Source organism: Protomyctophum bolini (genome assembly GCF_963924005.1).
Source record: "Protomyctophum bolini genome assembly, chromosome: 4".
NCBI lineage: Eukaryota > Metazoa > Chordata > Actinopteri > Myctophiformes > Myctophidae > Protomyctophum > Protomyctophum bolini.
This window is the reverse complement of record NC_137865.1, coordinates 25,440,500-25,455,487: the sequence shown is the minus strand read 5'-3', so window position 1 is coordinate 25,455,487 and position 14,988 is coordinate 25,440,500. Positions and strand designations below refer to the sequence as shown.

General features: G+C 41.2%; 1 protein-coding gene across 1 annotated transcript; it reads left to right on the top strand.

Moving 5' to 3' along the window:
• Nucleotides 1-2,667: 2,667 nt before the first annotated feature.
• slc17a8 (solute carrier family 17 member 8) lies at nucleotides 2,668-14,020 on the top strand (the record flags this gene model as incomplete). The annotated part of the gene is made up of 12 exons (XM_080762141.1): nucleotides 2,668-2,804; nucleotides 4,136-4,388; nucleotides 5,022-5,140; nucleotides 6,596-6,710; nucleotides 6,898-6,985; nucleotides 7,795-7,881; nucleotides 9,616-9,752; nucleotides 10,444-10,593; nucleotides 11,165-11,297; nucleotides 11,558-11,668; nucleotides 11,787-11,914; nucleotides 13,682-14,020. Exons 1-12 carry the CDS (start codon nucleotides 2,704-2,706, stop codon nucleotides 14,018-14,020), a joined length of 1,761 nt encoding a protein of 586 aa, XP_080618267.1. The 5' UTR covers nucleotides 2,668-2,703.
• Nucleotides 14,021-14,988: the final 968 nt, after the last annotated feature.

The following is a 14,988-nucleotide window of genomic DNA, read 5'->3' as shown; positions in this document are numbered from 1 at the left end:
CCACCGCCTATAGTGTTTGTTCCCTGTTAGCTGTCATTTCCTGTCATTTCCTAGAGAAAAAAAGTAGCCTAATTCATATCTAAATGGCTGAACAAGACACAAGCCTTGTACAGCAGTTTGATGACAGGCGTGGTCTCAGACCTTGCTCTTCCTTGAACCTACCTGTGGACTAATGACTATAATAGGGACAAAGGACTTGACATTTTTTATTTGCTCTACCTCATGGACCTACTTGTGGATTATACCAGTGTCAGCCTATTATGTAGAACATTTTATACCTTTTATACCTTTTCTCAGGTTTATGTGTAATTTTTTTACTTTGTTTCTTTTTCTTGATCTCCTTTCCCCCTCTCTTTTTCTTCCCCTTCTTTTCTATGGATTTTTTTTCACCCACTTTGTAAATCTGTGATGTGACAATAAAGCTGATTCTGACAAGTTGAACATTGTCAGAAACATGCATATGTCACGCACTACTCCATTTTAAACACTAGATGGTAGCCAAGGCTTCAGAAACAGTAGGATAAGATAAGCAGTGGCTTACACTGTTTATTACTGCTTGGACACTGTTTAATAGGTGCATATTTATACAGTATCTGGAAGAGATGTTTTTGAGCAGCTTTTATAGTACCGATTTTGTGGAATTAGTTCGTATATGTTGTATTTGTTTTATAACTAAGTTTAATTTGCGATAAAGGATAAAGTGGACTTGTGCAACACTGTGTGTGCGTGCGTGCATGCGTGTGCACCTGCTTACTTGAACGTGAACACACACGGACGGAGTGCAAAACATACTCTCTCCCCATGCCTTCCGCCTGGTGGAGACAACAATTAGCGCTTGTGTATAATATACATATGGGTATTTGATATTTATTCATAATAAGATTTACCAATATCCAAGACTTTGTGTTGCAAGGACTATTGCAATTTTAAGTAATCTGATCAATAGCATTAACATGAATGCTCCCAAAAGCAAGTTCATACATTTTACATGCACATTCTGTATGCAGGGTAATGTTAGCAGATATGCTGCCTTATGAGCTCCATTGGTACAGAAATGAAGAAAGCCAGTCCCTGTTAATTTCCTGTTACTATAGGTCAGTGGTTTTCAACCAGTGGTCCGAGGACCACTAGTGGTCCTTAAGGGGGTTCCAGGTGGTCCACATCAGCTAAAAAAATGACCAAATGTTAACCAAATGGACTATTATTAGATATTTAACCCATAAAATGACGGGTCTATTTGGTTTCATTTCACGCTCTCAAAAGTTAAATTATTGTTAAACATCTGCATTACTTAATTTACAAGAAGTCTACACAATTAGAGATGTAGAAGAATTGTTATTTTTGATCAACGTTTGCCTGTTCTCTATAGTCTATGAGAGTAAATCTCAATATCTGGTATACTTAGCTGGGTGTTTTATTGTATTTGTATATTTATGTATTGTCCTGAATGTGTGCATTGACCTGAGCAAAACAAATTTCCCTTGTGGATAATAAATACATCAATCTAATCTGGATTTCTCAAACCACTGCATGTTTGATGATCTGCCTGGCCATGAAGATGATGGTTTTCCCACACTAATAATTAAAAATGGAAAAATGTAGTTAGGGAAATTTTCCAACACTATTTCATTGATTGATTGATTGATTGATTGATTGAATACTTCATTAGCAGTTTGCATGCAAGCACAGGGAAGTACAGCCAGTACAATACAAGGTCTGCTAATAGGATTTGTTTCCATTGGGGTCCTTTTGTACTCAATTTATTGAAAACATTGAATGATAGACAAATATACAATACTATTCAATAATAGAAATGATAGTTGTGATAAGTCTATACAATATGCAGTGCTATGTGAGCAGTTACGATTCACTAACTTGTCTAACTATAGGAATTGGAGCCATTGTTGCCATTGTGCAGAGGCGGCTAATGAATGTGAGCATGCACCTGGAACTTGATGGCTGTGTCTGGGGTTTCACCTGCTCGCATGTAACACCACAGCAATCCAGCTCCCTCCCTTCTCTCTTCAATGCGACTTGTTGAGCTCGAATATTTAATAATTCATCATCTGGGCTGGTTTCAGATTAACCTAACCGGTTGTAGGGGTGGTGCTGCTGGAGAGATGATGAGGGTTAAACCAAGGGGCTGGGCTCTGGATCGCAAGTCCCCCATAGATGCCTCACCAAGAATAGAGGAGCTATGAGATGGAAAGGAGAGTGGTCAATTCAGTTCAGCTGCAAGAAAAAGTTTACAACACCTATAGACACTAAAAGCTGGATTCTACACTTTGGTTCACATTTTGGAGTCTCTCCACTGGATCCTATAGGGAGGTAACACAAGCTCCACCTCCAGGCTCTATACCTGCATGGTTCCTTTGACACAGAGGAATACTGATACAACTGACCGTTAACACCATCTGCATCTACTCCCCGCTCAGCTCATCTTCCTCCTCACCTCCTGACAGAGTCCTTTAGTCACAGCAAAGGGGAGTGCAGAGAAGAAGCCCAACTCACATCCGAGGGACCCCTCGGAACCACTGAAAGGTGGAGCCAGCCACCCAGTGCCCAAAACTTAGGAAGGATGAGGAACAGCATCTAGTGGATTTCTTTCTCCTTTCTCCATTTCTCAGAACAAAGCATTTCCAGTAAGGTAGAAAGACACTGTTGTGATTTAAACAGCAGCAGAAAGCAGAGTAGAAGAGGACAATGCCTTTTGGAGGGTTAGCAGGGCTGAAGGAGAAGGTGCTAAAGCCTGGAAAGGAGGCGGCGAAGAACACAGTTAGTGACTCCCTTGGAAACCTTCAAAGGTGAGTTTGTTTTAATATGGGATTGGAAGAGCATACACTAGAGTCCTGAGTGTTCATTTAATTCTGGGAGTTACATATGGATAACACTTTGCTCTTACTGTGTTCAAGCTTGGTGTGAATGACTCACTTCCAAATACTGATGAATAGACTGAACCTGATATTTTGTTTAAACAATTCACTTTTTATCATTTTCTTTCATAATTGGTCATTATAACTGTTAAACTGTAGCAGATATATATAAGAAAGAGTGCCACACTAAGAGAGCTCAAACATTAGCTGCCAGAGGGATCCGGAAAGCCTTGTAGGGAGCACATTAAGCTCAATATGCTCTGTTCTCAGAGATCCTGAAGATAAATAAATATTTGATTTATTTTGCTTGCCAGTGATGTAATCTCAGAATTTATTTTAAGACACTGATCCATATTTCATAACTGATACATATGTCAAAACGGAAGGTGGAGCCTCCACACATTGTTGTCATTAGAGAGATAAAGCACTATAAGTACACAATTTCCTGTTAAGTGATATTTTCATTTTTCAAGTGAGTCTACAGTGCCATGCACTTTAATTAAAGGCTCACACACTGAAAAATGAACATTGAGGCTCTTTGGATGTAAAAAAATCACACGCGTGTGAAGGGCGCTCTTGTCATCGTACATCATTATGACGTAACATGTCTATTTACTCAGACACTAGGATGTAAATTCTCCATTCATTCATTGTCAATGGGAATTTGTAGGACAAAAATAGCCGATTTGCTCTGCAGACACATTATGACGTAAATTCTCCATTCATTGTCAATGGGAATTTTATGTTTGTGTAAGACAAAAATCTACACTAATAGCTGAATATAGGAGGGGATAGCGCCCCTCAAAAATTGTCCTTTAACACTGCAGTGTTGATGGACTAAGGATTTCTTTCATCTAAGGATGTTCAGTTTTCCTGAATAGGTGTAAATCTGATGCACACAGATGAAAGCATCCATGGATGCTGGGGAATGAGGGTGGAGAAAGTCTCTTATAATGGAACAGGTTTGCACAGAGAAAAGGTTGAGAGCAACATAAAGATTGATGTGCTACAACCTTTAAGGCTATTGCTGCAGCCAGTTTCACCTTTTGCAAACAGGAAGTCAAAAGGTGAACCCAAAAGACACAAACACAAATGTACACGATTCCTTAAACGCATATCGAATGCAAGGTCAATGATTTGCAATGAAGCTAACATAAGTTCAACCTGCGGAAAGTAAAGAATGAATATTAAAATGCATATTATCAACCAAATCACAATATCTTATTCCCTCAGTTCGATTGTTTGTCATATTTCCACTGTAGGAACATAGATGGTGCGAATGCCGAGGAGGAGGACTTTGAACTGACTGAGGATGGGCAGCCTGTGGCAGCCACACCTCGAAAAGTCCCCTTGTTTGACTGTGGCTGTGGGGGCCTACCCAAGCGGTACATCATTGCTATGCTCAGTGGCCTGGGTTTCTGCATTTCTTTTGGCATACGTTGTAACCTAGGTGTTGCCATTGTGGAGATGGTGAACAACAATACTGTCTATATCAATGGAACTCCAGTCGTCCAGGTAGGCTACAGTCAAGGATGAATTAATACTATAGATTTGACTCATGAGTTGTTAGGATTGTGCTTTTCTTATTATAAGTACAATTGATCCTAATGATTATGCTATACTTTAATTTATTATAACAGGATAAAATAGCCAATCTCCAAGTTAATTATCTCATTGAAAAGTCAGTATGCTGTACATCTGTGATATTAACGGTTCGATGTGGTTTGAGGATTAATGAACATCCAGGTAACACTTTCTATGAAGTCCATATGTAATATATAATCTCACTAATTCATTATTTATAACAGTGAATATAATGCATTAGAACATTAGGCCTATTATAATGTAACTCAATTTGACAGTTATATCACACTATGATTCTGGGGGATAAAACAAGGTCTGTAATTATTAAGTATTATCATACTTGAAGTTATAAGTCATTAAAAAGCTTTATATGTTATGACTATTGTTAATGCATTATGATGCTTATAACTATAATCATACAGTGTTAAAGCTGATTATAATGAATTATAAGTTGTTTATAATGGGTGTTTCATAGAAAGTAGTATCAAATTAAATTTAAAGCTATAATAACACTCACACTCCCGCAGACATGTTGTCTGAATGGTTTTCCTCCATCCCAACCAGATGGCCCAGTTCAACTGGGACCCAGAGACAGTGGGGCTGATCCATGGCTCATTCTTCTGGGGTTACATTGTCACTCAAATTCCTGGAGGTTTCATCTCCAACAAGCTGGCTGCTAACAGGTAACACACACATTTTTTACAAAACAGTGTAGGATAGTGTTGCTGCTACAGGTGTTAGTCTCTTTCCATGTATTGAGGATTAGTGTGAGATCAATTTATGTGAGACCTATGTCAGAAGCAGTGCTACACAGCCACATTCATCATCATCATCTTTATTTAAACTCAGGAGTACAGTTGAGGGGCAAGCCGTCATGTTCAATGTGGCTGAGATTACAATAATAGACACAATATTGAATCCATTACAGATTGACAAGGAATGTAAATCAGGGTACAATTACAAAATAAAGAACTTAAACAGTACACAAAACAAGTCAACTAAAACAAAATAACTTAATTAAAACAGATCACACAATCACGGTTAAAAGTGTGAAGGACCATCACTCTGAACTGACCAAATGATGCGCCATGGAGCAACATTTTAAAGACCATTGAACTTTGAAGCTCATTCCAGGAAGTTGGGCCGTTGACAGAGAAAGGTGCATGAGGAACCTTGGCATTAAAAAATCTCATTACGAGAGGTGCGACTGAACTAGGCATGGATAAAGATATATGGGACGTGAGAGGAGTCATGTGGTTAAAGGGTTAAAATTGCGTGGTGTGGTGGTGAGCAGTGCTGATGGTACCGATACCAGTCCTGTAATAAAAGCTTCGCAGGAAAAGAGGACACGCCACTGACAGAGTTAATAATGAAAGATCCTGCCTCTGATTTCTGCCTGAAACACCAGACACTGGAATATTACAAGTGTCACTTACACACCGTTTTGGAAAAAGAGCAGGATGGGGAAGGGGGTTGCATATGGGGGAAATGGAATAGGCGCTAAGAAAAGCAGAAATGTGTGGATCCAGTGGAATCATCTTTATATCAGGCCGATCAAAAGCACAAGCATGAGATCTGTCTAATTATAAGGTTGACTGCCTCGTGCCTTGGACTGCAGCCATTTTGAGCTACTGTCTGGCAATTTACACAAAAACACATGATCCAGCTCTAGGAGATTGCAGCAGTGCAGACATACTGTGGATTTGTTCTCATATGACACAGGTTATAAGGTCTGACAATATAGTTTGGTAGTGAAACTTAGACCCAGGGTGCCAGTCACTGTTTGACTGTTTGACACTGTTTAAAAACAGTTACACATGGTCTTGGGAGTCATGTGATAATAAGCATCAAACAGCTTTTTCCATACTATTTGCCTGTAATATTTAGTCAAGAAACGCCATATATCATGGACGCAATATCCAATCAACTCCAAATTTGAAATGCATATCGAGATGCCTCTATGGGGTGCACCTCCAAGCAAAATGTGGAACTATATAATGCACTGTTAACAATATAGTTTTGCACTTGAGCTTTGAGGGCTCAACTAAGGCTATAAAGATTAAAGTTGTTTATTAATGTGTTCCTCTTCACGTTTAATTGTCTCTGAGTGATCACACAACCATGTTGTATCTCTACAGAGTGTTTGGTGCAGCCATTTTCTTGACGTCAATTCTGAATATGTTCATCCCATCAGCAGCAAGAGTGCACTACGGTTGTGTCATGTTTGTCCGCATCCTGCAGGGTTTAGTGGAGGTAAGAAGGTGCACACATTCACAACTCCATTCCAAAGATTTCAATGGTTAAACTTCTCTTGTGGGATGAAGAGTGATAATGAAGTTGTGTTTGTGCTGTATACAGTATACTATAGAATTTAGACCAATTTGGAAGTCAACCTTTCAGTAAATCTTATTTTTTCTTTTGTGTACTTCTCACCTGATAGGGTGTCACATATCCTGCATGCCATGGGATGTGGGCAAAATGGGCACCGCCTCTAGAACGGAGTCGACTGGCCACAACCTCGTTTTGTGGTGGGTCAAGTATCAGCTGGTCTCTTCAAAATGTACATTGTAAAGACACCTGAAGCATTGTGAAAATCTCAGTGTGTAAAAAATGTTTTGTACAAACATCATTTGCCAAAACATGGATTATTGGAGATGCTAGAGCCCTTTCTCTTTCTTTTAAATACACAACAACATTGTTTTAGGAACTTACTGTTTCAAATTGACTTTACTAGCTGGAAAAGGTTCAAATGAGGGACTATTAGGTATATAGCCTTTAGATAAACAAAAACAATATTATGATTTATGAATATAATCACATACTATGGAGAGTGCGTCTTTGTTTGTTTGTTTGTTTTGCTGATGCTGCCATTACAACTGGTACCGTGGCAACCTATACTATCAAAAGCTTCTTGACATTATATGAATTGAATGAAGCTCTGCATGAGCACTGCTCATCTGCTCTGCCTATTCACCTATACAGTAAATACAGTGTCACACTCTATTCAAAACAAATTTGAGTATTAATAATAATATATCAGATAATAGAATATACATTAAAACACCTTCAATGTCATGGACAGCTGAAATTGTGCATTTCTTTTTACATTTATTCATTTAGACTTAAAATTCCATTAGGATAGATACATGGTTATTATAGACACACATTATGCTATATTATTCTGTCGAGTATTGAATGTTAATTCAAAATACAGGGCCATGCAAACTACATTTCTAGTGAATATCATACCTCTTTAAACGAATAATCAATCATAAATACATGAAATGTTGCCATGAAAGCGGTACAGATTTTGACTTTTGACACTTTCTGTTTCCAGGATCTTATGCAGGAGCAGTGATTGCTATGCCTTTAGCAGGAATTATGGTACAGGACGTTGGATGGCCTTCTGTCTTCTACATCTATGGTAAGTTCAAGGACATTCAAGGCTCCATTATTTGTATCGCACTTTCAACAATTCAATGTGCTTTACATAGAACAAAATAAATTTGAGCTAAATAATTTGAATTCAGTCAAATTCAAATGTTGAATCTTAAGCCCTGTTGTATACTTCATTATACAGTATAGTGAAAATAGCTCAAAGTTCAAAACACTCGTTAATAATAATAAAATAATTTTCTATGCACAGAGTGCTTACCCAAAGCGCTTTACAATGGTCCATTCATACATTGGGAGGCATGAACGTTGTGTCGTAGCTTGTAGATCTGCTATTCTTGCTATTTTTGTAATTAAGTAAAAAGAAAAAAACACTACTTCTGGTGAGGTGCTGGAGTCACAATGAAGTACAGTATATTTGAAAAAATAAACTGAGACTCCGCCCACTCAAATCTGTGTAAAATCAGATTATTTATAAGATGCCGAAAGCTTGCTATCGTATAAATAAATAAAAATCCAATTTTGCACGAAACCTTTGGGGTTTTTATTGAAAGAAAGAACTCCCACACACTGTCTTCAAATGCAATTTATCAGGGAACAAATTGCACTGTACGATGTTTGCTGTTGAGCAACTGGCCATTGAATACAGGTGTCACTTTGGTGACATAAAGAACTGCTGCAATGTCATGCGAGGGAGTTAGGGACTTATGGGACATTGCTGTCCTGCACCTGTGCTTAGTGTAGCCCCCAGCTACACTAAGCACAGCCCTATTGGCACGGTGGGTTGCACGTTGGTCTGGCGAGTGGGAGCCCCGGGTTCAATCCCTGCTTCCGCGTAATGCTACAATCTGGCCAGCTAGGCACTCCAATGTTGAAGCGCTGGGCCCTAGTGGTAAGAGGAAGGACTGCACGCGGACCCGTGGATTCATGACGAGGAAACCCCGTGCAGCTGAGCTTTAACATTGAGCTCGGTTGCACTTCTGCATTTGACCTCCAAATTTCAGAGGTCAAATGCGGAAATGCGCCCAAAAAGGCGGAAATAGACGATCCCTCCGGCTGCTTCAAAACGCCACTGAGCAACTTCCACTGACATGAATAGTGGAGGGGGCGGAGCTTCGCGTCAGATCAGTCTCTATCCTTTTAATACTCTATGGGATATCCTCACGTGAGGGACATGAGGGACATTGTGTGCGGCGGTCCGCGGTGTGAAGTGAGAAGCGCGAGGACGCGCTTCAAAGGGGGGGTGATTGTAGCCCCCAGCCAAGACCCAGCCCGCAACAGCCCTGCCAATCGGGCTCAGCCCTATTGGCACGGTGGGTTGCGTGTTGGTCTGGCGTGTGGTAGCTCCGGGTTCAATCCCCGCTTTCGCGTAATGCTACATTAGCATTAAGTGACGACTGAATTGCTTTTGAACTTCATTAAAATGATTAGTACTTCATTGCATAATCTCATACTTTGTGGTGCCTGTGTCTGACTGCGGTCATTCTCAGGAGATCTTATCTCATGATTAATTGATGTAAATGAACATTTTCCTGTCTGGGTCCTGTGACTAATACTTCGTTCATATTGTTTTAATAATTAAAATTCTTGTGGTTCAGAGAAGGTCTGGACCCATTTTAATGAATCTATCTTACCTCAGCCTGCTCTGTAATGGATGACAAAGCCTTCGGTATCACGATAGCTATATCCGTACATCCACAGTAATGAATTTAACACATTATTTACTCATTTCTGTTTAGTTACTTTATATTGCTTTTATCAAAAGGTGTTTTTGGGATCATATGGTATACCTTTTGGCTGTTGCTGGCATATGGAAGCCCAGCTGACCACCCTACCATCAGTGATGAGGAGAGGAAATACATAGAGGCAGCCATTGGAGACAACAGAGAGAATGCCATTGAGGTGTGTACAATAATAATTATAATAATTCTCTATTCAAATGCTGATCATTTCATGCCATTATATTATATATTGGGGTGATGAAATGAAATGAAATGATCTGCATTGCATGCAAATGCATGCAAATGACACGCACACACGCATGCACATGCATGCAAGCACATGTGGTATAGCACACACATGCACACGCACAGTCGCACACACACACACACACACACACACACACACACACACACACACACACACACACACACCACACATGCACATTCTGGCTGCATCGCACGGTAGCAGGCATAATGATTAGAGAGACTTTCCCAACGCTACAAGGTCACACATTCAATCAGTGTGTCCCATTGAAGTGTCCTTGAGCAAGACTTTGAACCTCCACCCAGCACCCGCCTACACTCTGGAAAAGGGTGTCGGACAAATACCTGAAACGTGAATCGAATTACACACATGCCCAATTGCCCACACACGCAGACACACGCACGCACGCACACACGCACGCACGCACGCACGCACGCACGCACGCACGCACGCACGCACGCACGCACGCACACACGCACGCACACACGCACGCACGCACGCACGCACGCACGCGAGCGCGCACGCGCGCGCGCGCGCGCGGCTAGAGATTTTGTTTAGAGTGCTTCAAACAGTATGTGGTGTCAATTCCGGTTCTCTCCCTCAACAGAAATTCAAGACTCCATGGCGCCGTTTCTTCACCTCCATGCCTGTGTATGCCATCATCGTGGCCAACTTCTGCCGCAGCTGGACCTTCTACCTGCTGCTCATCAGCCAGCCAGCATATTTCGAGGAAGTCTTTGGCCTCCCCATCGAGAAGGTTGGACTCGGTCTTGTTTTTCAAACTCTTTCTGACCTGAGATCAGATTCTAAAAATGTCTTCTACATCCTGACAGTTTTCTGAAAAAACTATGTTTCTATGTCAGTCGTTCTTTGATTTTTCAAAAATAGCAGACCTACAAGCTCGTAGCACGCCACTCGGTGGCACGCTATGAGCTTGTAGATCTGCTATTTTTAAATAGCTAAAGCATAACGTAATATTAACACCAAAAGGGGTTCCCGCCTAAAATGGGTTAATGCCAAGGACCCCCATCAGAAAATATTTGTGCCAGGCACCCAGATACAAGATTTATGTTGTTCAAATATATTGCAAATATAATATTCATGAAATATTCCACATGTTTCAAACACTTTCAAGATTTGGGGGGAAATAGCAGATCTGCAAGCTCACAGTGCATCGCAATGTGTTGTGAGCTTGTAGATCGTCTATTTTCAAATAGCCAATGTATATTGGGTTGAAGTGAGTGCATGATTTTCATACTATATAAACTCATTTTGCGGCAAACCTCCTGGAGCCCATTATTTACCAATGTGTCCCCCCCCCCCTGCAGGTGGGGTTTCTGTCTGCCGTGCCCCACCTGGTGATGACCCTCGTCGTGCCATTTGGAGGACAGCTGGCAGACTACTTGCGTACTAACAAAATTATGTCTACCACAAATGTGCGGAAAATCATGAACTGTGGAGGTATGTGAACGTAGTGAAACAACAAGATTTGGATGCACCATACATGTTGTACATACGAATGTGGTTACAATAGTTTTCAGCATAAAACATGGGAAAACAACTTGAAAGAGATACTTGAGCAATAAGGCTGAGATTTCCATTTAAATAGATAATGTGCTAAATAGTTACATAGTGGAACTTTAACATGCTGGAGTGTCATTGCTTGATTCCAAAATAGAGTGATCCTTTTAGTGATATTGTCTAACCCTGTTTTCCCACAGGCTTTGGTATGGAGGCTACTCTGCTTTTGGTGGTTGGGTTCTCTCACACACGTGGGGTGGCCATCACCTTCCTGGTTCTGGCTGTTGGCTTCAGTGGATTCGCCATCTCAGGTAAAGTAATAGAGCGTCGTAATAGAGCGTGCCCCCTTTCATGACGACGACAGGCCCAGGAAATAATTCCCCATTCATTTTTTCCCATTGACTGATTGCTCACTCACTGTATTCACAGGTTTCAATGTCAATCATCTGGATATTGCTCCACGTTATGCCAGCATCTTGATGGGTATCTCCAATGGTGTAGGAACACTGTCTGGAATGGTGTGCCCACTGATTGTTGGAGCCCTTACCAAACACAAGGTATAGCATGATACATCAATCACCTCAATATTATTTTCGTTAGTGGCAGGGCTCTAAGAAAGGCAATATCAATTGGTCAACTGTCTGTCAGTCAGTCTGTCTGTCTGTCTGTCTGTCTGTCTGTCTGTCTGTCTGTCTGTCTGTCTGTCTGTCTGTCTGTATATCACTTTAGTCACAAACAACATATCTCGAAAACTACTGGCAGGATTTCCATGGAATTTAATTTCCAACTTGGATGAACCCTGATTTTTGTGAACACAATCATGGCCTTTTCTTTAGCGGCAGCCTGAAGGCCTGATTATATTTGCTGCGTCCCTGTAGCTGTGGGAATCCATGGATAGCCAATGAGCATATTGGGTTGTCTTTCATAGGATGACTTATACAGATGCAGGTAGCTGGCCTCTTCTCAAACAGAGCGACCATGTTTTTGTGGGCAAGCACAGTCACTGTACATCTATGTGCATGTGGCAAGCATAATTTGGCCTTTAGGCACAAATTCTTATTTGCATTTCCAATGCAGTGTCTCAAACTGAAATAGGCAGTTTGCCATGAAACATACTTTCGGCCAATATGTCAACTTTTTTCTTCTTTTTGAGTGGTGCAGCCACTCCAAGGAACAGCAATGTCCGTCCGTCCCTATGTCTCTCCCTATGGCTTTAACAACAGGTGCTAAAGTGGCGCTGTTGAGTTAGAAACAGAGAGAGAGAGAGAGAGAGAGTGTTGCACTGTTTGGGAAGCTGAGAGTGGGAAGCTGAGAGAGTCAGACAACCAATAGTCAGACACCCACTAGTCAGACACCCACTAGTCAGACACCCACTATAGTCAGACACCCACTAGTCAGACACCCACTAGACAGACACCCACGGGTGCATACTTAGTTTAGACTAGTCATTGGTTAGACATGGGTTCAGGTTAGGTTTAGGTGTGCTGCCGGGTGCAGGTCTTTTTTCCGACAGCATATTGATACGAAACCTCAATCCTAACCTAACCCTAACCGCAAGCACAGGAGCAGCGCATGTCGGACCATCGCTTTTTCGCATCGCAGCGAATGTCCCCCCGCTGCGGAGCGGACCGTTGCCCCGTCGGCTAGAATGCTGTCGGAAAAAAGGCCGCCTCCCGTGCTGCCCCGTGGGAGGTTAGGTTTAGGGTGAGGGTTTGAGATAGGTTGTAGTTGTAGGACTAATGACTGGTCTAACCAATGACTAGTCTAAACCAAGTACTGTCTAAACTAAGTACTGCACCCACACACCCACTATAGTCAGACGCCCACTAGTCAGACACCCACTATAGTCAGACAACCACTAGTCAGACACCCACTATAGTCAGACAACCACTAGTCAGACACCCACTATAGTCAGACACCCACTAGTCAGACACCCACTAGTCAGACACCCACTAGCCAGACACCCACTAGTCAGACACCCACTAGTCAGACAACCACTAGCCAGACACCCACTAGTCAGACACCCACTATTCAGACACCCACTAGCCAAACACCCACTAGTCAGACACTCCAACAGCACCACTCAGTTTAGACGGGTCTGATTTTTTAAACTGTCAGTACACACAAAATATAATAAGTATAAAACACACACAAAATAAGTCCCCTTGATGTATTTATACATTGGATATAGTGTTAACATGTTATACATTCTCATTAAATTATAACAGCATAAGTACATCTGTTATCTGGTATGCATCAGTAAACAAACTGTTTGCCTGTGACAACAGTAGACTCATTGACTACGATTCTTCTCCCCAATGCAGACCCGTCTAGAGTGGCAGAATGTGTTTGTGATCGCCTCCATGGTGCATTATTCAGGGGTCATCTTCTATGCTATCTTTGCATCGGGAGAGGAACAGGAATGGGCAGACCCTGAAACCACAAGCGAGGATAAATGTGGAATCCTTGATGACGATGAGCTCGCTGAAGAGTCAGCGATCGGCAGTGAGAGCATCATGGCACAAAAGAAGTCTTACGGAACGTCGGACAATTCTTCTGGACGAAAACAAGGTTGGAAAAATAACAAAGCAGTGACCATGCAAGGCGAGGAGGATGGGAACCAGCATTGTGCGAATGGGAATTACCAGGACCAGTACCAGTGATAAGGCCTACAGGGCCAGGAACTTCCCCTTCACACAAACCTAGAGTTATGGCTGAAGGGTTAAAATGTACGCCTGTGGAACTGTCAGAGACCATCTGAGAAGAGAACAGCGGTCTTGCATTATTTTATAGAGTTTTGTCTGTTCATTAATGTTAATGTGATTACTTGATGCAGAATGGGTCTGTTCAGCCAAACATTCAGAATTATATGCAAAGAAATAAAAAAAACTAATCTGAGTTCTATTTGGGATGGGAATTGGAATCCAAATGGACAATAGTGAGCAACCAAAGTAAAAAACTTGAGAACGAATGAAAAAACAAGGTCCACTATCCCTAATCTACATTGAGATTGTTCAACAGAGAAATATGATCAGAAGAATGATTGATAAAACCAACACTCCAAGAAAGATGTACAATGAACATTGTTTACCAAACTTCAATTTTGTCCTATAACTGACCATACCAGTCTTTGCACTCTAAATCTGAATGATCTGAATCTGAATCAAAGTTGGAATGAAATGTGTGTTGATTCCCTTCAACCATGTAAACATGTTTTGAAATGTCTTGTGTCAGCTATGCAACGTGAAAAGAGATGTGTTTATGAAATGTGACTGGTTTCATTCATGGTGCAGACCACAGTGGTAAAGTGAGGCGCCTTCTTCATTTTGCTTGTACATATTTGCTACTGTCCAGTAATTCCACTAGTTAGCTTCAATAGCTTGCTCTACATTTCTGAGCAGGTTCTAGTATGAACATCCAGTTTCAACAACACTTCCATCATTGTTATTCATGGTGCTGGCTGGGAGACCATTCACAGTAAAATGGACAATTCTGGAATCTGTAAATTGATTTTGCTGTGTATGGAGGCAAAATATTGAGTGAATTCAGCATGTCCAATCCAAACAAAATGTCTGCTAATTTCACATCATGCAATTGTCTGTTGATAATGTATTTATTCTTTTGCTGTTTC